Here is a 24,506-nt window from a genome sequence, read left to right as displayed (position 1 = left end):
GTTAACATTTTGTCTTCAGTTGTATGGTGAATGCAGCCTCATGTGTTTGTAGCTTTCTGGATTATATGACTTCTAAAAGGTCATACTAGTTCTTCATATTTACAAACAAAATGTGAGTTTTCATTTGTCTTTACATTGTGACTCTTTAAATACTCTTCTTCAGCTCTTCTATGTCCACATTTGGGAAACTTAGAACTAGTTTCTTAGAATCATGACTTCAGGATTTTTCCTTCCCTGTCTAATGAACTATTGTTCCCGGAAGGATACACCTAAGGGTGAATTCTCTGTTTTTATGAACCTGCAAAATAGATACTACACTTTGTTTGACCTTCCACTATTTGTTTCTTTTTAAAAAATGTTCTATTTTTGAATGTATGTACTCATTTAACTCCCCAAATGCTGGCTGATCTCTCTCTATTGCAAAGAATGTGAATATGCAAGGCAGTTTATTGCCTAGTAGCTAAGATGGCTGGGGGCTGGCATGAATTGTCTTTTTTTTTTTAATGTAACTCCACCCCCTCAGTAAAAAAACATGGTCCAGTGAATGTCTTAGATTGTGACTTAGTGATATTGATGAGGAAGTAGATGACAGTCTCTTCTGGGATGGAGGGGAGGATGGAGCAGTGGTCCTGTATTATCTATAGTGATAGGTAAGTGTTATGCAGTGCATAACAAACCCTTAAACTTAGCGATTTAAAGCAACAAATGTTATCTCACAGTTTCAAGGGTCAGGAATCAGAGAGGCATAGCTGGTTGGTTCTGGCTTAGTGTCCCTCTTGAGTTTGCAGGTAAGATACTGGCCAGGGCAGTAGTCATCTGAAAGCTTGACTTGAAGGATCTACTTACAAATCACTCATATGGTTATTGGTAGGAGGCTTCAGTTCCTCACTATGGAAGGCCTCTAAATTAGGCTCTTCTCAGCATGATAGCTTGATTCCTCCAGAGCAAGTGATTTGAGAGAGAGAATTACCAAGACGGAAACCATAGTTTTAAAAATAATCTAATCTTGGGAGTGACATACTATTTCTGTTGTATTCCATTGGGAGGGAAGTACACAAGGGTGTGACTACTAGGACCTTTACAGTTCATTGGAAATTCTCCTGAAAGTTGGCTACCACAGATCCATTTCTTTGTGGCGATGTAAGAAGTCTAAGGGTGGGGAGACTTCACCATTGTGTTCAGGAGATCAGGGATAATGATACCAATAAAGCCTTTTTTAGTTTGCTTTTGTTTTCTTGTGTTTTGCTTGGTAGCTATACAGATTGATTCTCCTTTATATACTTGCTTCTACTAAGAAGGGCTATCATTCTTGGCCTAGTAAAGTTCTCAAGATCTGAAAGATTTCTGCAGCAGTGTTTCCCAAAATATGATCCTTGATAAAGCTTCTTTGAGATGCTCTATACTCAAAAGGTTCTTTTATCTTTGGAAACCTCCTTTGTTGTTGTTGTTGTGTTTTTTGTTTATTTTATTGGGATGGAGTTTCACTCTGTAGCCTAGGTTGCAGTGCAGTCTCCCAAAGTGCTGGAATTACAGGCTTGAGCCACCATGCCTGGCCTTGTTTAATTTTATTAGAGACAAGTTCTTGCTGTGTTGCCCAGGCTGGACTTCAACTTTGACGCTCAAGCCATTCTCCTGCCTCAGTCCCTTGAGTAGCTGGGACTACCGGCATGCATGACTGTGCCCAGCTATTTTTGGAAACCTCTTTATGTCATCTTTCTCCCTTTGGACAATCACTGTACAAGTTAGTATATGAAAAGTTCTGTTGAAGAGGCCAATTCTTGTTTGACCCAGTTTTTTAAAAAATATACTTGATCACAGAACCCTCATTTGTTAATATCAGTAGAAAATAATGAAAACCTTACTCTAACATAGAAATTTGCCGGGGAGAGAGATCCAAGATGGCTGATGATTAGCAGCTCGGGCACGTACCTCCCAGTGAAAGCGCAAAGAACGAGAGGACGCCACACTTTCAGACGAATATTAGTTGCTCACGGACCACGAGATTCCCAGTGGAGGAGCTCCACGGGTCGCCAGGGCGACTCTTGTGGCCGGCGTGGCGGTTTTGCTGGTGCCTTAGCACGCCAGTTCTTGGTGCAGAGTCCGGAGATTCCCGGGCAGAAAAGCACCATCAATCTTAACACCGCTGTTTTGGCCGGCTCAGTGGATTGCTCAGATTTCGGCGCAGGGAATCAACAAGTTGGACGTCAGAGACCCAGTTAGAAAGTCGGTAATTATAAAGACGACAGACGGACAAATATATAATGAAGGGAAGAAACCAGCGTAAAAAGGTAGAGAATACTCAAAATCAGAATGCCTCTCCCTCTACAGGGGATTGCAATTCCTCCTCAGCAACGGAACAAGGCTTAATAGATTACACGGGTGTTCCAATAACAGAAGCAGGTTTCCAAACGTGGGTGATAAGAAACTTCTGTGAATTAAAAGAACTTATTCTAACCCAATGCAAAGAAACTAAGAACCTTGAAAAAAGGTTTGACGAAATGTTAATGAGAATGGACAATTTAGAGAAGAATATAAGTGAATTGATGGAGCTGAAAAACACAACACGAGAACTTCGCGAAGCATGCACAAGTTTAAACAGTCGAATTGATCAAGCAGAAGGAAGGATATCAGAAGTCGAGGACCAGCTCAGTGAAATGAAACGAGAAGACAAGAATGCAGAAAAAAGGATGAAAAGGAATGAGCAAAGTCTCCAGGAAATATGGGACTATGTGAAAAGACCTAATTTACGTTTGATAGGTGTACCTGAATGTGATGAAGAGAATGAATCCAAGTTGGAAAATACTCTTCAGGATATCATTCAGGAAAATTTTCCCAACCTGGCAAGGCAGGGTAATATTCAACTCCAGGTAATACAGAGAACACCACAAAGATATTCTTCAAGAAGACCAACCCCAAGGCACATAACTGCCAGATTTATTAGGGTTGAAATGAAGGAGAAAATACTAAGGGCAGCTAGAGAGAAAGTTCAGGTTACCCATAAAGGGAAACCTATCAGACTTACAGCAGATCTCTCAGCAGAAACCCTACAAGCCAGAAAAGAATGGGGACCAATATTTAACATCCTTAAAGAAAAGAACTTTCAACCCAGAATTTCCTATCCAGCCAAATTAAGCTTTATATGCGAAGGAAAAATCAAATCTTTTGCGAACAAACAAGTACTTAGAGAGTTCACCACCACCAGGCCTGCTTTACAAGAGCTTCTGAAAGAAGCACTATACATATAAAGGAACAACCAAAATCAGCCTTTCCAAAAATATATCAAAAAGCAAAGAACTTTAACACAATAAAAAATTCACATCAACTAATGGGCAAAACAGCCAGCTAGCATCAAATGCTGGTATTAAACTTATATATATTTTAATTGGATAAAAAGCCAAAACCCATCGGTATGCTGCATCCGGGCCCATCTTACATGAAACAATACACAAAGACTCAGAGAGAAGGAGGAAGACTTACCAATTGAACAGAGAGTAAAAATAAACTAATAAACAAAAAGCAGGAGATGCAATTCTCACCTCTGATAAAGTAGACTTTAAAGCAACAAAGATCAAAAGAGGCGAGGAATGACATTACATAATGGCAAAAGGATCAATGCAACAAGAAGAGCTAACGATTCTATAGATCAACGAGATAGAAAATTAACAAGGATATTCAGAACTTGAACTCAGACCCGGAACAAGTAAACTTAATAAATATTTATAGTACTCTCCACTTCAAATACACAAAATATACATTACCACCTCACACCTATTCCAAAGGTGACTATATAATTGGAAGTAAATCACTCCTCAGTAATCGCATAGCATTTCATAGGTTTAAATTAAATATTGGTTGGCTGTTTGTTTGTTATCTTCTTCCCTTATTCCTTCCTGACTACATCATTAAGTATAATTATCAGTATAAAAGAGGTTTTCAATACCCATTACTAAATTGCATTCTAGCCTGGGCAAGAAAGCAATACTCCCATTCTCTCTCCCTCTTTCTTTTCCTTCTCCCTCCTCCCCATTCTCTCTCTCTCTCTTTCTCTTCCTTTTTTCTCCTTCCTATTCTCTCTCTCTTTCTCAAAAAAAAAAAAAAAAAAAAAGAAAATATTAGTGTTCAAGAATGTATTCCCTTTCAATTATGCCCTGCATTCAATACCTGTGTCTTATTCATATTAAAAAAGAAAAAAAAAAAAAAAAGAAATTTGCCGTAAATTTGTCTGTCTTTATTCAAAACAAATTAAGCAAATTTAAAGTCTGTTACAGCGATTCACAACAGAGTTTTCTATCTTTAGTGGTGTTGGATGGCTAAGCTTATTTAAAGTGTCATAAATTGAAAAGACCTAGAAACATTACCATACTGATAGTAATATTTCACTGTTCAAAAAAAGAAGAAACCACTTTTTTTTTGAGACGGAGTTTCACTCCTTTTGCCCAGGCTGGAATGCAATGGCATGATCTCGGTTCACAGCAACCTCCGCCTCCCGGGTTCAAGCAATTCTTCTGCCTCAGCCTCCCAAGTAGGTGGGATTACACGTATGCATTACCATGCCCAGCTGATTTTTGTATTTTTAGTAGAGACGGAGTTTATCCATGTTGATCAGGCTGGTCTCCAACTCCCGACCTCAGGTGATCTGCCCGCCTTGGCCTCCCAAAGTGCTGGGACTATAGGCATGAGCCACTGCACCCAGCCTGAAGGAACCACTTTTTAAGCAGAGAACTCTTAAGTAATGAACAAGTATCCATACTTGTCTTCTTCACTTTAAGAAAAGACTTATGCTGGGTGCAGTGGTGGTGCCTGTAGTACCAGTTACTTGGGAAGCTGCAGCAGGAGGATCACTTGAGCCTAGGAATTCTGGGCTGTACTGTGCTATGCTGATTGGGTGTCCACACTGAGTTCGGCATCATTATGGTGACCTCCCTGGAGTGAGGGACCACCAGGTTGCCTCAGGAAGAGTGAATGACCCAGGTTCCTGTGCCAATCAGTAGTGGTATTGTGCCTGTGCACTCCAGCCTGGGCAACTTAGTGAGACCCTATTTCTGAGGAAAAAAAAAAAAAGACATAGTAAGAATCTTTATAATCTTGCATGCAATTTTAGTAACATTGTTTATTTGGTTGTTTTATAGTTCATAAATTAGGGACTACTGTGCTTTTTGTTTGTTTTGTTTTGTTTTTGCCTTGTTCTACACTGAAAAAGAATGGACACTGATGATAACAAGGGAAGAGGCATACAATAAAAAGCTGTACAAATAAGTATGCAAAACACATAGCCATTTTAGGATACCTAGTATGTAAGAAGAAAATCTCAACATATCTCAGATCATAATATGTTGTATTATGATGTTCTAGAAATGATGTTCGTAACAATAACCTTGAAATATTAAACCATGTGCAGGTGATCCTATTTAAGAAAACAAATAGATTATAGATTTAAATTACTTAAATTTTTTAAAAATTATATATATAGAATCTTTTAACATTTTATTAATATTTTATTTTCTTTTTTTCTTCTGATTTGATTCTCATCACAAAGCCTAACATTTTCAAAAGGCTTTTTGCGTAAAGGGTTACTTTTAGAACTTCTCTGGAAAGCTTGTCTGTGAAATGACATTCTTTAAGGATTATGGAGAACCGTGGCTTTTATAATTAGAAAGCAGCAAAGGAAGCACAGCTAAAACTTCTAAGCACTTTTTTTTTTTTGAGTCAAAATCTCGCTCTGACACCAAGCTGGAGTGCAGTGGTGCAATCTCTGCTCACTGCAACCTCTGACTCCCGGTTCAAATGATTCTTTCGCCTCAGCCTCCCCAGTAGCTGGGACTACAAGCTTGCACCACCACGCCCGGCTAATTTTTGTATTTTTTAGTAGAGATGGAATTTCACCATGTTGGTCAGGATAGTCTTCATCTCTTGACCTCCTGATCCGACTGCCTCAGCCTCCCAAAGTGCTGGGATTACAGTCCTGAGCCACCAAGCCCAGCCCTTTTAAGCACTTTTAACCCAAGCTGTTAAGATCTTACACAGGTTGAGCATCCCCAATCTGAAATGTGAAATGCTCTGAAATCTGAAACATTTTGAGTAGCAACATGACACTCAAAGGGAATGTTCATCGGAGTATTTCAGATTCTGGATTTTCAGATTTGGGATGCTCATCAGGTAAATCCGAAATAATTTTGGCCACAAGCAGTTCAGATAAGGGTTATTCAACCTATAACCTCAATATAGTAGCTATGAAGTCTTGATGTTTTATAGATAACTGGCTATTATTCATAACTGCTTTAGTGTTGAAAGTTTTTTTTAAACTGCTTTAGCATCAGTGTTGAAATATTTTTTCCAGTGTGGAAGAAATCGTTTTGTGAACTGAAACTTCAAAGCAATTTTTTTAAATGTAGGATTAGCCATTGTGCAAAACTTAACTGGTCAAGCAGTTAATACACATATCCCATTGAAGAGTTTTGTACCTTTCAGTTTTTGTACATAACAAGGCAATTGTAAGTTTTTTTGCTTTTTATTATGTTTTTTTTTTCTTATTTTTGTTTTATTTTTGAGACAGAATCTCATTCTCTAACTTAGGCTGTAGTGCAGTGATACAACTACAGTTCACTGCAGCCTTGGTTTCTTGGGCTCAAAAGATCCTTTTGCATTATCCTCTGAAGTAGCTGGGAGTACAGGTGCATGCCCCTATGCCTGGCTAATTTTTATTTATTTTTTTAAAATAGAGACAGGGTCTCACTGTGTTGCCAAAGCTGGTCTCAGACTCTTGGGTTCAAGCAGTTTTTCCACCTCTCCCTCCTAAAGTGCTGAGATTATATTCATGAGCCACCACACCAGCCTACTTGTTTCCTTCATAAATCTGCCAGTCTTTGGGAACTGGTGTTAACAATTCTAGAAGATTTTCTACTTGTAGTTTGAGCATCAGGCTGAACTTTCTCCTCTTTTACAGTTTACTTGTATTTTAAAAGCAAATCAGGGCCAGCACAGTGACTCACACCTGTAATTCTAGAACTTTGAGAGGCCAGGGTGGAAGGATCACTTGAGACCAGGAGTTCAAGACCAGCCTGTGCAACATAGTGAGACCCTGTCTCTACAAAAAAATTGTTTTTAATTAGCCAAGCGTGGTATTGCACACCTGTAGTCCTAGCTACTCGGGAGACTGAGGCAGAAAGATGGCTGGAGCCCAGAAGTTCTAGGCTGCAGTGAGCTGGGATCATGCCACTGCATGCCAGCCTGAGTGACAGAGTGAGGCCCTGTCTCTTAAAAAATCAACAACAACAACAGAAATCTAGTCAAACTTTAAGAATAAACTGTAGCTGTTGTACCTCATGAGATTGAAGATCTAGTCTGGAGTTCCCGGAACATCAGAGGATGTGGTTCTTCCAGGATCTCTCTTTTTTTTTTCTTTCTTTTAGTTGCATTTATTTTAAGGCTGAATTTACTCCCGTGCCATAAGTTTCTGTTTCTTCAGTTTCTTCTGGAATATCTTCTTCTTCTGGGCAACCTCCTCTTCTGGTTTAGGAACAGTCTGTTCCTTTTCAGTAAGGATCATCTCAATGTGGCAGAGAGAACTCATGTATGGGTTAATTTGACCATGAGCTCTGTAGGTCTGGCGGCGCATCTTGGGTGCTTTGTTCAGTTGAATATGCTCAATGACCAGAGAATCTACATCTAAACCCTTAAGTTCAGCGTTACTCTCTGCATTTTTAAGCATGTGTAGCAAAAATTCAGCACTCTTTTTGGGCCACCGACCTTGTGTCCAGCCCCACTGCTTGGCCTGGGCACACCTGCCAACGCCACCGTTGTAACATCGGAATAGTATGCACTGTTTCTGTAAAGTGACATCTTTCAGATACTTCGTGGCTTTTCGTATATGCATACCCTTGATGGCCTGGGCAGTTTCACGTGTGTTCTTAAAGTGAACACGAAGATTGGAACCTCTTGATTTGCATGACTTTGTGGGGTTTCTCCGGATCAAGTGAATAGCGAACCATTTTCACAGATTACCTCAGGCTGCTTAGGGAAAGAGGAAGAACGGTGCCTTCTGGGAGAACTCATCAGGATCTTTTGATTGAGCAAAGACTGACTCTTTTTTTGACTTGTGACAAGGCCTTACTGGACAGAAAGGTCATATAGACTTCCTTTGCCTTTTCCTGCATCTGCTTATCATGCATTAAAAAAATTTTTTCATGCTAGCCAAAACAAAATATTTTCTTCATTGATATTTTTATGTTTAAATTCTCTAAATCTTTTCATGCCTTCTAAGTCTTCCAGCAGATTCTCCAGGAAAGCCACCCATTTGGCTCTGCTCTTGAGACTCTGGTGTCTGCTGTCGGAACCACTGTTACTGTCATGGATGTATTTACTGGTTTATAGTAATGAATATCATAATGCATACAGATGAAGAGATGCACGAGGGAAGGAATGTGGAGCTTCCATGTCCTTTCCAGGAGTGCCACCCTCCAGGAAGCTCCTCCTGTTCAGCTGCCTGGAAGCTGTAGTGTTGAAATAGTTTGACAGTAGATTGTGAATTATAGGACAGGCTATTCGAATTTTGAGCAATAGGTATATAGAATATATAAGGGACTAGTAAATGGGAAAGATATGGACGTTTGGAGGAAGTTTAATCAATAATTTCAGATTGAAGAAGGATATTATCAAGGATAACTGGAAGGATGTTGTTTTTAAAACAGGCCAAGTGTGGTAGCTCACACCTGTAATCTCAGCACTTAGGGAAGCTGAGGTTGGGAAAATCGCTTAAGGAGTTCAGTACCAACCTGAGCAACAAAGTGAAACCCCTGTCTCTACCAAAAAAAAAAAAATTAACTGGGCATTGTGGTGTACACCTATAGTCTCAAGCTACTTGGGAGACTGAGATGGGAGGATTCCTTGAGCGCAGGAGTTTGAGGATGTGGTGAGCTGTGATCACACCACTGCACTCCAAGCTGGGTGACACAAACCCAGTCTCAAAACAAACAAACAAAAAGGACGAATTATTATTGTCGTTTTTTTTCTAGAAACGACTACAGAAAGAACTGTTGGCTTTGCAAAAAAACTGTTTTTTTTTTTCTAGAAACGACTACAGAAAGAACTGTTGGCTTTGCAAAATGATCCACCACCTGGGATGACTTTAAATGAAAAGAGTGTTCAGAATTCAATTACACAGTAAGTATTTAGTTTTTAAACTACTCTTTCTTTGTTATCGATAATGTATGAATGTTCACCTACTTTTTAAAATTACAAAATTATTTTCGCATTTCATCTTTCTTTCACCAAGAGGTAAATACAGTAAACAGATCTTATTCTATGCATTTATATGTATGTAATCAGTATCATATTATACACATTATTGCATAATTTGTAAAACTTTTTTTTAACTATCTTTGGTAAATTTTTTAAATTAATTTTTCTTTTCTTTTCTTTTTTTTTTTTTTTTTTTTGAGGCAGAGTCTTGCTCTATTGCCAGGCAGGAGTGCAGTGGCCCTGTCTTGGCTTACTGCAACCTCCACATCCTGGGTTCAAGCAATCCTTCTGCCTCAGCCTCTTGAGTAGCTGGGTCTACAGGCACTTGCCACCATGCCCAACTAATATTTTGTATTTTTAGTAGAGACAGGGTTTCATCATGTTGGCCAGGATGGTCTCCATCTCTTGACCTTGTGATCTGCCTGCCTCAGCCTCCCAAAGTGTTGGGATTACAGGCGTGAACCACCATGCCCGACCTCTTTGGTAAATTTTTAAAAAGTTTTGTTTAACTGAGTAGCATTTCACTGTTTTTGTCTGACTTTGTTTATGAAGTGATTCTCATCTATAATATTAAAGAACCGTTTGGTGTGAGGATGTTTATCAAATTAAAAATATTCATTTTAGGGATATGAAGAAAGTAATAGTCAAGAGATATCCCATGCCCTAAAAACATTAATTGCATCCTGTACAGAAGGGCAACTAAGAGAAAGTGTGACTCTCAGCAATGTCATTGAATATATAAAAATCTGTGCCATGAGAATGAAAAAGAAAGTGAGGGATAGGAGGGGACGCAGAAGTATTCTAATTCAGGTCCTTCCTTGGGATTGGAGCAGAAAGCCCTTCCCAGATACATCAAGAAAAGTAGAGAGAGTTGCCTCTCTGAAAAACGAACATCTGAGTCTGAAATATTTTTAATGTTATCATCTTAAAATCTCAACAACCAGTATAATCAGTCCTTAATCATCTTTTTTTTTTTTCGAGACGGGGTTTCACCATGTTGGTCAGTCTGGTCTTGAACTCCCGACCTCAGGTGATCCGCCCACCTCAGTCTCCTTATCTTTTTTATTTAATAATTTTGTTAGACTGTAGTAAATGTTCTGAAATTTTGGAGAAATCTAAAATAATTTATCCTTCACTAAAAAAAAAACTCAAGAAAAGTAGCCAATAAGGTAAAAATTGGCTGTAAACCAACTTGTAGGACAATGAGCCAATTCAAATATTTAGTGTAGTCTAGGTCCAGGGAGTATAAGTGACCAAAAGTCATATAACTTGCAGAGGGAACAGTTCTGGGTACCTTTGACATTGGCATTTGTATCAGTACCTAAGACAGGAGTCAGAGCTTTAAAAACATTCAAGAATATTATGAATAGATGTGTAGACTCTTTTGAAAAAAGTTAATACATATTTTTAGCTCTATAACAATCACTTAAAAATACTGTTGAGTTTGGCCGGGCGCGGTGGCTCACGCCTGTAACCCCAGCACTTTGGGAGGGCGAGGCGGGTGGATCACGAGGTCAAGAGATAGAAACCATACTGGCCAACATGCTGAAAGCCCGTCTCTACTAAAAATACAAAAATTAGCTGGGCATGGTGGCGCACGCCTGTAGTCCCAGCTACTTGGGAGGCTGAGGCAGGAGAATTGCTTGAACCCAGGAGGCAGAGGGTGCAGTGTGAGCCAAGATCTCACCACTGCACTCCAGCCTGGTGCCTGGTGATGGAGGAAGACTCTGTCTCCAAAAAAAAAATATATATTGTTGAGTTTTAAACTGATTTTTTTGTATATATCATACATAGAAAATATGAAACTCTTATTCTAAAACAACCAAAAATGGAGCATACATTTAGAGTGGCATTTGTTGCATATTATTATTATTATTTTTTGAGACAGTTTCACTCTCGTTGCCCAGGCTGGAATGCTATGGTGCCATCTTGGCTCAGTGCAACCCCTGCCTCCTGGGTTTTAGCGATTCTCCTGCCTCAGCCTCCCCACCGAGTAGCTGAGATTACAGGCATGAGCCACAACGCCCGGCTAATTTTTGTATTTTTAGTAGAGACAGGGTTTCTCCATGTTGTTCAGGCTGGTCTCAAACTCTTGGCCTCAGGTGATCCTCCTGCCTCAGCCTTCCAAAGTGCTGGGATTGTAGGCGTGAGCCACTGCACCCAGCTGTGTTGCATATTATTATTCAAATGAAACTGACGCTTTTTTCATCCTGATGCAGATTATGCCCCATTTTAATCCTTTTCCTCTCTCCTTTTATTAGCCTACCTCAGAGTATCTGGAGTCTCTATATTAGCTGTCTCTATAGCTCTCAAGGAAATTGATAATAATGAGGTTACTTCCTCTTTCATCCTTTACTTTTTTGAGAGAATGGGGAAACCATACAACACAATAATTTATAAAAAGTTGAAGGAATGTTTTAAGTTTTTACAAATAGAAACATTTTAATAGATTACCAGGTAGTACCACAAATTATAGCAGCCAAAGCAACAATACCTTTGTTGTAGAGTAAATCCTATCATTTAGAGATATTGGTCAGGTAAGAATTTTTCTTTTAAAATGATTTAATGATTTACTGTAAATGAACCATAAAAGTTTTACCTTTGTGCCATCTTATAGTCTTATAAAGAAGCAGATTTTTAAGAGTATATGAAATGTGGATATGGGAGTGGAAGATACATAAAGAGGATGTTGAAAGCACATTAAGAAGCTTTCTGATGGGTACAAAAAATAGAATGAATAAGATCTCTAGTATTTGATGGCACAAAAGGGTGACTATAGTCAATAATTTATTGTTCATTTTCAAATAGCTAAAAGTATAATTGGATTGTAACAGAAAGGATAACTGCTTGAGGTGATGGGATACCCCATTTACCCTGATGCATTGTTTGCTTGTATCAAAATACCTTATGTGCCTTATAGACATATGCACCTACTTTGAACCCACAGAAAAAAAAATTTTTTTTAACTTTTTGGAAGACAATTTGGTAGCATGTATCGAGACCTTAAACAATGTGAATACTATCCTATTTGACCTACTACACACCATCCTAAGAAAGGAACAGATCTAGAAAAAGACTTAGAACTAACTATACTCATTTCAGCATTACTAATTCTAGGGATAATTTGGGAATGGTATAAATATCAATAATATGGAAAAGATTTATCAAGGCAGTGCAGTGAAAAATGGCATCACTTGAGTTATAGTCTACAGTCAGCATGTAAGGTAAAAATTTTGTATAGTTATAATTATCTTTGAAAAATCCCTAAGTAAGACCTTATTGGTATGTATTCTCTTTTAATAAATCTACCAAAGCCAGTTTTTCCTCCAGAGTGGAATAGATGGTTGTGTCTTTGATTAGGAACCATGATGTATGAAGAAATAAAACATTCTAATGCTTAAACATTAGAATTACAGATTACTAGGTACTCACAGGTGTTAAAGAACTGAGACTGATTAAAAGAACAACACATGTAGTCTCATCACATCCTTAATCTGGGGCATATGCTCATGATTGGAATCACAAACCCTGATGGTTTAAATTTATGTAATTTAAGTGTGCACAAAATACAGCTATTGGACTGCCATTTCATATAGGCTAGGAAACAAAATGACTAGAATGATGTGTACCCCCAAAAACTTTCACAGTGGTTATCACTGGGTGATTTTTATTTATACTTTTCTGAAGTTTCTACACTAAACATCTTACTTTATTAACTAATAAAAGTTATTAGGCCTGGTATGGTGGATCGTGCCTGTAATCTCAATGCTTTGGGAGACTGAGGCAGGGTGGGAGGATCCCTTGAGCCCAGGAGTTCCAGACTACCCTGGGCAACATAGGGAGACCCCATCTCTACTTAAAAAAAGAAAAATTTAAAAAGTTAGCTGGGCATGGTGGTGTGCGCCTGTGTTCCCAGCTACTTGGGAGTCTGAGGTGGGAGTCACTTGAGCCCAGGAGGTCAGGGCTGCAGTGAGCCCTGATTGTGCCACAGCACTCCAGCCTAGGTGACAGAATAAGATCCTCTCTCAAAAAATAAAAAATTATTATAAAGTACCTGAAACTCTTGGAAGTTATGCTGTCTTTGACCTGTCAAACAGATACTACAAGGATTGATGAGATACTTGCTTAGCTCTTATTTAAAAGCTGTGCTTGTTAGTATAGATCATATGTAAATTTATGTTTTGTGTCCTAAAATTACAATTTAAGCGGAACGAAAGACCACCATTTTTCTTGGGAATATCACTGCCTAGTTGATGTGTGTGGAAAAATAGGAATTTAAAAGACTATGAAGGACCTAATATATAAAGGGGGAGTTTCTTTGGGCCTGGCGTGGTGGCTCATGCCTGTAAGCCCAGCACTTTGGGAGGCCAAGGCAGGCGGATCAAGAGGTCAGGAGTTGGAGGCCAGCCTGAGGAACCTGGCAAAATCCTGTCTCTACTAAAAATAGAAAAATTAGGTGGGCATGGTGGTGCATGCCTGTAATCTCAGCTACTTGGGAGGCTGAGGAAGGAGTATCACTTGAACCCGGGAGGTGGAGGTTGCAGTGAGTCGAGATCACACCATTGCTCTCCAGCCTGGGCAACAAAGTGAGACTATCTCAAAAAAAAAAAAAGAGAGAGAGATAGTTTTTTGTTCTGTATGCAGCTTTTGTCTTGTATTTAATTTACCATGCATTGGCTCTGAGTCAGGAATGTGCTAGGTTTTTTACATATGTAGGGTCACTTATCTTTCCAGCAACACTGTGAGGTAATTATTGTCTGTTTTATTATTGAGGTAGTTAAAACTGGAGAGGCTTTACAGAACTAGTTAAGATTAATTATAATTGCCACTTCAGTATAACTTAAGTTATAACTGTCTAGTTTCACTATCAAATATTGTCTCTTGGGTCTGTGGTCATATCTTTCATTACCATGTATGGTACTCAGCATGCATTCTAAAAATGAATAGCTATGTTCTTAAGAGTCTGTATACTGTAGCTGATTTCTTTTAGAGAATAAGCATATTTATCATTTTACATATTCCTAAAGGAATTTATGGTATATGTGGTGATGACTAGAATCCCAGCACTGTGTTTTCTGTCTTCCTTTTGTTTTCTTGTATTTTAAAATACAACAAAGTTTAATACCTGAATAGTTCAAGAGAACTGGATAGGGGTACAATAATTATAAGTGACAGAGCTATAAATAGGAACTCATTGTTAATGACTTCAGTTCACTTTTGCTTCTAATGCTGCCCTGTTATCTTTTTTTTCTTTTATTTTTTGAGACAGAGTCTTGCTCTGTTGCCCAGGCTGGAGTGTAGTGGTATAATCTCGGCTCACTGTAACCTCCGCCTCCTGGGTTCAAGTGATTCTCCTGCCTCAGCCTCCTGAGTAGCTGGGATTACAGGTGCACACTACCATGCCCAGCTAATTTTTGTGTTTTTTTAGTAGAGATGGGGTTTCATGTTAGCCAGGATGGTCTCGATCTCCTGACCTCGTGATCCATCCACCTCAGCCTTCCAAAGTCCTGGGATTACAGACTTGAGCCACCGTGCTTGGCTGCTGTCCTGTTATCTTTGCTTGTCATTATCCCTTATTCTTCCCCCATCTTAAAATAGCAAGAAATAGTATATAGACTAAAAATAAAAACACATTTATATTTATGATTGTTACATATGAAAATAAAGCAGGCTTGCATAGATGCCATAGAAATCTATTCTGGGCTTTATTAAACAATTGAAAGATAGTGTGAGATAAAGGAAGGGCCCTACAAAGCTTTCCTTAACTCTCAGAGTAAGTGGACTGATGTCAGTTTAGTTCCCCTTTCCCTGTTAATCTTCTCTAGAATGTTGATGAGAAAAATAAGTCTGACAGGTATAGTTCTCTGTAGTCATTGTCTATACGTATTTCTCCATGGCTTCCACCAGTAATAATCAGAAAGGCAGTTAATTAGTTTGATATTATGTGTAAAATACATAATATCAGCATTGGAGAAATGATATTTTAGAAAAATTAGGTAGTATAAAATCAAGTAGGAAGAGCACGGGCTTTGGTGTCAGCACACCTAAGTTTGAGTTTTTATTTTGTTTGCTTTTTTAGACCTGGCTCTGTCTTTTGCTAGCTGTCTCACCTTCATCTGGTTATTTAACCCCTGAGTGTCAGAGAAAGGGATATGTCATGAGTATTAACACTCACTCAGAGTTATTGTGAGGCTGGCATGTGCTGTTGTGAATAAACAACTCTTGTCCCAGTGCTTAGTGTATAGGAAGTAGTTGGTGTTCTCTTTTCTCCTCCTTACCCCAGTCTGTATTATCTTAAGTTTTTAATTTGCCTTTTCTATTCTAGGTGGATTGTAGACATGGAAGGTGCACCAGGTACCTTATATGAAGGGGAAAAGTTTCAACTTCTATTTAAATTTAGTAGTCGATATCCTTTTGACTCTCCTCAGGTAATTGCCTTGCTTTAAATTTTTTTTTTTTTAAGATAGCTAAATGCCAGTGATGTCTGACTAAGTAAAAATATATAAATCAATTATATGTATGTAGACGGATTTGTTATTTCAATATCTTATTTGTAATATAAGCAAGATACTATGAACATTACACTTCATTGGGATTAGGGCTTTACTGCATTTGTGCTTCTAAAATTATTCTGCTTGTTTCTTATCCATAAATGCTAGCAGAAAAGGGAATAGAAATCTAACCAGGTGTCTAGGCCAGGGGTCTCCAACCTCCATGCTTTGGACTGGTTCTGGTCCATGGTCTGTTAGGAGTAGGGCCTCACGGCAGGAAGTGAGCAGCATTACTGCCTGAGCTTTGCCTCCTGTCAGATCAGCAGTGGCGTTAGATTTTCATAGGAGTACAAGCCTTATTGTGAACTACAGAAGTGAGGGATCTAGGTAGTATGCTCCTTATGAAAATCTAATGCCTGATGATCTGAGATGGAACAGTTTAATCCAAAACCATCATCCAACCCCCGACCCCATCCATGGAAAAATTGTCTTCCACCAGACTGGTCCCTTGTGCCAGCAGTATTGGGGACAACCGCTCTAGGATGTGGGAGAAGTTGGCATTTTGGAATAACTGAAGCACTTCCCATAGGTCAGATAATAGAATCACATCGTGAAGAGAGAAGTTTTCTTTGGAAGGAGTACTTTGATTTTGCATTGACTTGCAGTCTTTGCAACCTCTTAGTACTGGAAGAGCAGAGTACATCACCAGATGTTAAATATCTAAACATCCACCCAAAGTCTGATTATTATAATTTTATGCCCAGTCAGTTTAGTTAATAGCTTAATACTTAGACAAGGGATAATGGTGGTAGAGGAATGTTTTTGAGAGCTATTTAAATATGGTAAATGATTAATCAGAGGTTAGAGAAAGGAAGACTCTAGGATGACTTGCAGATTTCTGGCTTTGTAAGATAAGTAACTGAGTTACTATAATTATTTATTCTTCAGAGAATTATTCTAACAAAGCACTTCATTTTTAAAATTTGAGGCTTTTGATATCTGTTGGCTAAAGTGATAAGCATAATGACAACTCCTTCTGGTATTGCTAGCTGATGAGCTATTCTGGAATATAGAACCAAATACCTGAAATATTTCCCAGATACTGAAAATTTAGCTTGTTGGGTGCTGAAGTATACTGTTTGGAGGAAAATGGTATTTCATTGCTACTTTAAACAATATACCAAACACAGCTTAGTCTTTTCTTAGTCATGTAAGAGAAGAGATAGAAGTCAGTTTTTGTATTGTGCTGTAAGTAAAGAATAAAGACATAATTGTTTTAAGTGAAAGGGTATGTGTTGTTGTGACCTCTAGATGTCTATAATAAGCGTCTATAGACTATGATAAAAAGTCAAAACAAACATCTCTCCAGAAGATTGTCATCACTTTCTCTTGTTGCATTCTGGCTGGTCAGCATCATTTCTATGAATGTGTGAAGACAATGGGATCTCAGTCCCTCTTCATCTTCAGCCTATTTGTCTATCTTCAACTAAGTTCATTGATGGTATGGGAAGGAAGACTATGTCACACCAACTCAGAAGCTTTTGACTAGGGAGATAGTGGGGGAAGGCTTACTCTGGGAGCTTACAAATTTTTCACCAGAGGAAAATAATATTTCTGTAAGCATGAAACCAAGTCAAAAACATGTTCTCTAAACTCTTTCCTTAATATTTAATTCTAAATCGAATATCAAACTTAAAAATAATATTGTATTTCTTTTTTAATATTTATGTAAGTTTGTAATAATTTCTCCCTGTCGTTCTACCTCAGATTCATTTTATTCTCCTTCCCTGATTTTATTTCTGTCCGCGCTTTTGACATTGGTATTATCTAGGTTCTTTATTCAGCACTCTGTTACTCTTCTCACTTTTCCTTCACTTTCAGTCGCCTTAAGCAGCTAACTCCCAGAACTACAGTTCTGGGAACACCTCTTTTTTTTAAGACTTAATTTCACACCCTTGTTGAAATACTTGAGTACCTCCAGACATCTCAAATTTAACACAACTAGACTTGACCTTTCCAATAACAAAATAAAGAATATTTTTTTCTTTATTCTGGATTACTGTCCACCTATCTATTTTGTATTAAATTTTTCTTTTTTTCTACACTCCTCCCTCCTGCATTTGAAAGGTAGCCCACTCCTTTCTTATTGTCAGTGCTGTAGTCCGTTTTTTTGTTTGTTTTGTTTTGAGACAGTTTCACTTTTGTCACCCAGGTTGGAGTACAGAGGTGTGATCTCGATCTCAGTTCACTGCAGCTTTTGCCTCCTGGGCTCAAGTGATCCTCCCATCTCAGCCTCCCAAGCAGCTGGGACTACAGGTGCATGCCACCACCACACCCAGCTAATTTTTGTATTTTTCTGTAGAGATGGGGTTTTGCTACATTGCCCAGACTAATCTCGAACTTCTAGGTGCAAATGATAAGCCTACCTCCTTGGCCTCCCAAAGTGCTGGGATTACATATGTGAGTCATCGTGCCTGCCTAATCCAGGTTTTTATCTTTTAATTGAATGGTTACAGTAGCCTTTAGGTCTTTGGATTCCTATGCATCCTCTTACGGTGCCATTAGATTTCTTTGAAGGCACAGTTATCTCATTGGTTACACACCACACATATACCCCCCACCCCCACTTCACTTCCACAGCACTCTGTCTCACCCCACATTCCCCAGAATTCCCCACCCGCTGACAGTAAAAACCTCCTAATGGTTTTTATTTCCTATGGAATCAAGTTTTTAGCCTGACATTCAAGTCCCTGTGTAGTCACATCCAAACTTAACTTTTTTTGCACCTCCATGCATTCTATATGACAATTATTTCTATAATACTTCGTAATTTAACTTCCATTCTGATTTTGTCTTCTAACATCTTTTAATGAAGTGGTTAGGGGAGGTAAATTCATCCTCATTTTATATGTGAAGAAATTGAAGCTCGTAGAAGTGAAGTGCCTTGTTCATGTTGTAATAGCTAGTTAATAGAACAGTTAAGACCCAAACCCAAGTCTTTCCTTTCCTCCTTTACCATACTGTTAATTAGATGCAAGTACCAGTGTGGGAAAAAATGCCTACTTATCTATGTAGTAATTTTCTCTCAAAGTAAAAGATTATTTGTGGAATAAATGATACCTTTGAAAGCTCTAGGCCAGTTATTTTACCCTTTTTGAAATATGAGGATTCCTTTTTTAATTCACTTTTTTTGATGGGGTAGATCAAAAAAAGTAACCTACCTATGCTGTGGTGTAATCATAGCTCACTGCAGCCTCCAGCTTCTGGGTTCAAGTGATCTTCCACCTCAGCCTCCAGAGTAGCAGGGACTACAGCCATGTGCCACCATGCCTAGCTGTTTTTTTTGTTTTTATTTATTTATGTATTTATTTTTTTTGAGACAAATTCTCACTGTTGCCCAGGCTAGAGTGCAGTGGCATGATATCGGCTCACTGCAACCTCTGCCTCCTGGGCTCAAGCCATCCTCCCTCCACCTCAGCCTCTCCGAGTAGCTGCAACTATAGGCATGCACTACCATGCCCGGCTAATTTGTTTGTATTTTTGGTAGAGAAAAGGTTTCTCCATGTTGCCTGGGCTGGTCTCGAACTCCTGTCCTCAAGTGATCCACCTGCTTTGGCCTATCAAAGTACTGGGATCATAGGCACGCCCAGTGAGGATTCCTTTTTTAATATCAGTTAATTCTGTTAGTCCCTCTCATGGCATAGAGGCTGTATATTCTAATATCCATTGATTGGGAAAATGACAAAACTACTCTTAGGCCAGTAATACTTTAACATTTTAAAACATGTATTTATACATAATCTGTATGGTTTTAACATAATTATAATGGTCAAACATCAATGCTTGATGTGCTTATAGACATCAAGATTTTTCTAATAACTGAAATTTTCCAGAGATCCACTGCCCTGGGAAAGCAGCTGGAATCAGTCTTCTAGGGCAGTAAAATTCCCTCACAATTTTATTTGATGAAACTCTGTAGCATTAGCGTTTGTTAGATAAATTAGTCTTTCTGGCTAGGTGTGGTAGCTCATGCCTGTAGTCCAGGCACTTGAGAGGCTGAGGCAGCTGGATCACTTAAGCCCAGGAGTTTGAGACTAGCCTGGGCAGTGTAGGGCGACCCCAGATCTCAAAAAGAAAGAAAAAGAAGTCTTTCACCTTTCCATGACATGAGCAGTACTGAGTTTATCACTAGTTACAAGAGTAGAATTTGGGAAATATTTCTAGAATAGATTAATCTCATTGTGAAAATACTGCTTTTGTACCTGTAAATGAGATCTGTAAGGCTGTTACACACCATTATAGTTTGTTGTGTTTTTCCTCTTCCTATTTGTATTAATATCTCATGTTGTGTCCTGCCTTATGATGAAAAAGTCACTTTTCTGAAATGTTTGGCTCAGTCATTTGCCTTAAAAGAAAGAATAATAACAAATAATTTGTCAGTTAATATGGAAACAGAGATGAGGCATCTTTTCATCACTGCTTGCCACTAATGTACATTTACTGTCAGCCATACAGAAAATATCTTTCTATGTATATATTCTGTTTTCTTAGGATACAGGGAAATGGTTGGTTAATTCAACATATATTGGGCATGTATTTGGCATCAAATACTGTTTCTTCCTCAGAGAGGAGAGAGAATACAGAGATTTAAAAGGCATTGAGCCTGTCTTTAAACAGTTTATAATCTGTTTAGTATTTGGATAGGTAAATATTCATTCTGTATTTCTTGAGCATGTATCATGAGACAGACACTGTGCTGGGGGCCGGTGATTCCGTGATGACTGAAACTGCAAAAACAACAAAAATCCTGCTTACATGGAGTTTGCATTCCTGTGGGAAGAGACAGTAAGCAATGAGTTAAATACATATAGTATGGTAGATGGTGGGGGAAAAGTACAGGAAGGGGGATGAGGGTATTGAAATACTGGATAAAGTCATTGGAAAGATTTCAGTGAGAAGGTGATACTGGAGGAGAGATCTGAAAGATGTGCAGGAGTAAGCCATTTGACAGAGTTGAGAGAACAGGTGAAGACAAAATGCAAAGGCTCTAAATGTGGAACATTCAGGATGGGTTCCTGGAGTAGTGTATAAACAGGAAGGAGAGTGTAAGGCCTAGGTCAGTGTATTAGGTCATTTTTGCACTGCTATAAAGAAATACCTGAGACTGGGTAGTTTATAAAGAAAAGAGGTTTATACAGTTGTGCAGGCTGTACAAAAGCATAATGTTGCCATCTTCTTCTGGTGATGGCCTCAGGAAGCTTACCATCATGGCAGAAGATAAAGAAGGAGCAGGTGTCTCCCATGGTGAGTGTGAGAGCAAGAGTCAGTGGCAAGGTGCCACACACTTTTAAACAACTAAATCTCAAGAGAAATCATTCACTGTCGAGGACATCACCAAGCCATTCATGAGCGCATCCACCCCAGTGACACAAACACCTCTCACACCTCCAACATTGGGGATTACATTTCAACATGAGATTTGGACATGACAGACATCCAAACTGTATCAGTCAGAGAGATCATTTTGACTGGAGGGGTCATCACAGATTGTATAGGACATTTACAGCCCATTGTAAGAATTTTAACTTTACTCTTTGTGAGATGAGGAAGCCTTTGAAAGATTTTGATCAGAGAAACAACATAGTCTTATTTAAAGGTAAAAGGGACAGTCTGGCTGTTGTGTGGCATAAAAACTGTTCAGGGCACTAAAGGTGCAAGGAGATGAGATGGACCATTACAGTAACCCAGGTGAGAGATGATGTGACTTGCACCAGAAGGGTAGCAGTGGACATTTTGGAAGGTGGTCATATTTTGGACCTGTTTTAACGGTTGAATCAACAGGATTTGCTTATGGATTAATTTGGAGTATGACTGAGGGAGAGGAGTCATGGAAGACTCCATGATTTTTGGCGTATGCAGCTGTACAGACAGTTAACTGAAGTTTGAATTGTATGCTTTGGGAGCAAAAGGGAAAACAACCAAGGTTGAACTGGGCCTTAAAGGACAAAGAGTTTATGTGAAAAATATAGGGCAAGGTGTGAAAGGACTTGGCCTCTTTAGATTTGTGAGCATATTAGCTGTTGTAGTTTTATGTGTCAATACATGTGGGGGTTACAGCAGGAGAAGAGAGTGGAAGGATATTTTGGGGCTCATCAAAAAGAATCTTGCAGTGTGAAAGAAGCTTGACATTTCTCTCATAGGTATTAGGAGGGATGGCCCATCTCCATCAAAACTCTGAAGTCCACAGCTGAGTGTGGTGGCTCATGGCTGTAATCCCAGCACATTGGGAGGCTAAGGAGGGCAGATCACTTGAGGTCAGGAGTTTGAGACTAGCCTGGCCAACATGGTGAAACCCCTGCTAAAAATGCAAAAATTAGCTAGGCGTGGTGGTATGCACCTGTAGTCCCAGCTACTCAGAGGCTGAGGCAGGAGAATTGCTTGAACCTAGGAGTTGGAGGTTGCCGTGAGCCAAGATCACACCACTGCATTCCAGCCTGGGCAATAGAGTGAGACTCCATCTCAAAAACAAACCAAAACCAAAAAAAAAAACAAAACTCGGAAGTCCTCAAGCTTAGTATCTTGACACTACTACTACTTTTTGTGTCTACATCCAAGATAAAGTTCTTCCATTACTTTACATGTCCAGTAGTTATACCCCTTTTTTCTGTTATAACATTCTATTTGAGTGGAACAAATCTCAAATACATCTATGTCACCTTTACTTATTTTTTGTTGAGACAGGGTCTCACTGTGTCGCTCAGGCTGGAGTGCAGTAGCATGATCTCTGCTCACTGCAACCTCCACCTCCTGGGTTCAAACGATTCTCCTGCCTTAGCCACCTGAGCAGCTGGGATTATAGGCACACACCACAACGCTCATCTAATTTTTGTATTTTTAGGAGAGACGAGGTTTCACCATGTTGGCCAGGCTTGTCTGGAACTCCTGACCTCAAGTGATCCACCTGCCTCAGCCTCCCAAAGTGCTGGGATTACAGGTGTGAGTCACCGCGCCCGATTTATACTACCTTTAAACCTCCCAGTTACACAGGGTTATTGTTTTTGAGATTTTTAACTAATATTTGGTGAGGAAATTTTCAGTGTTTTAGAAGTAGGGTAAATACTTATTTTAGAGGGAAGGGAACAGTGTCTCTTTGATTTGAAGCCCTTTTGATACTAAGAGTGGTGCTGAAAGTACAATTGTCTTAATTATAAAGCTTTAATCCTCTCCTGTTTATGCCCCCTTACCACAGACCCTTTTCTGTTGCTCAAAATTCATGAATTGCAGAAATCGAGACCTGTTTTCATGATGTCCTCATCTTGTCTTTTTTTCCTGGTCTGATTTTCCATCCTCTTTCATGAGGTGATGTTCAAGCTTTCCAAAGTCTTTGAGTAGCAATTTTTATTGCCTTAAATTGTCAAGCATCTTTGGTCCCCAGAAGGAAGGTCAGCAGTGAACCCTATTCACTGAAGACTTGGGGGTCAAGGAGAAGGAAGACGGAGGATTAGACTGGTAAGCTGAGAAAACACAGAGTATAAAGAGAATGATTACCATCCAAGGGAATCCAAGTTTAGTTTCATTGTGCCCAATAATTTTTTCTTTGTGGTACTTCTATAGTTGCATGGTACTGGTTATTACAGAGTATCAGGGAACACTTATGGATGCTTGCTGATATATATGAGAGGACTAAAAAGAGAAAATGGGATTGAAAGCTATGCTAAAATTCCAGTCTCCAGTCATTTTTGTCAAATACTTGCCATTTATGGTAGACTACCTATATCATATGTTATACATAATTAAATATCTGATTTAGTTTCCATTACAACAATAAACTCATTGCTTGTATGGTCAGTTTATGTAGTTACACATTAAGTACTATCATTTGCTTATAATTGTAATCACAGAACACATTTTCCTCATACTGTCCCTGGAAAAACATTGGTATCCATATTGTAGATTGGCTTTTATAATTATATTGTTTTGTACTGCTCATTTGTATATACTATGTTTTGACCTAGCTTGACACCATATTAGGTGATTGACTTTCTAACTACCTCTGCACCAGTAGTCTGAACAGTAGTTTACCTCCTTTGTGGTAAGATCTCAGTACCATAAGGTCTTTCAGTACTGGGTTTGATGTTTGGAAATTCTTGAATTTCATATTAGAAAGTTACCTAATATCCATCCTTTATTTTGTTCTTAGCAATAATGCAGTGGTTTTTGGTAAAGTGTATAAACATATAGAATTGTACAATTACAAGGGTACTTTCAATTATTGATTTTTGTTAAGCCATTGTAATAAATTAGCTGGGTGGTGTGGCGCATACCTGTAATCTCAGCTACTTGGGAGGCTGAGGCAAGAGAATTGTTTGAGTCAGGGAGGAGAAGGTTGCAGTGAGCCAAGATCGCGCCTTGTACTGTAGCCTGGGCAACAAGGGCGAAACTCTGTCTCAAAAAAGAAAAGAAAAGAAAAGAAAAAATACTATTTGTGGAATCTGTGCTTATTTGCCTTTTATATGAATGAACTATTGAAAAATTTTTCCTTTTTTTTTTTTCTTCCAGAAATTCACCTCTGGCATATAAATTCACCCTTTCCATGTTTAGATAAACTTCTAAAATTCTGTATCTGGCCAGTTAGGCCCTCGGGGTTACCTATTATATAATATATGCAAATAATTAATTTCCCTTGTTTTGGTTGCTAGGGAAATTTTCAGGTTGCTAAAAGTTCCATGAGAATGTTAAAAAGCCCCTGCTGTTTTATTAAAGGTTATTGAGCTTTGA

General features: G+C 38.8%; 1 protein-coding gene and 1 pseudogene across 4 annotated transcripts in view; one reads left to right on the top strand and one right to left on the bottom strand.

The window, feature by feature from the left end:
• Positions 1–24,506, top strand: part of UBE2W (ubiquitin conjugating enzyme E2 W) — a 96,637-nt gene that overhangs the window by 38,404 nt on the left and 33,727 nt on the right. For all 4 annotated transcript variants that reach the window (XM_012450901.2, XM_012450903.2, XM_064384283.1 and 1 more), the window contains 2 exons: positions 9,068–9,159; positions 15,563–15,665. In XM_012450901.2, coding sequence (XP_012306324.1) covers positions 9,068–9,159; positions 15,563–15,665 — 195 coding nt within the window. The remainder of the gene's footprint in view (positions 1–9,067; positions 9,160–15,562; positions 15,666–24,506) is intronic.
• On the bottom strand, positions 7,406–8,049 carry LOC105716306 (large ribosomal subunit protein uL22-like; annotated as a pseudogene).

This window comes from Aotus nancymaae, unplaced genomic scaffold (genome assembly GCF_030222135.1).
Source record: "Aotus nancymaae isolate 86718 unplaced genomic scaffold, 86718_ANA_hifiasm-v0.15.2.pri h1tg000036l, whole genome shotgun sequence".
NCBI classification, from domain to species: domain Eukaryota; kingdom Metazoa; phylum Chordata; class Mammalia; order Primates; family Aotidae; genus Aotus; species Aotus nancymaae.
Note: the sequence above shows the minus strand (reverse complement) of the source record. Positions and strands in the feature narration are given on the sequence as shown.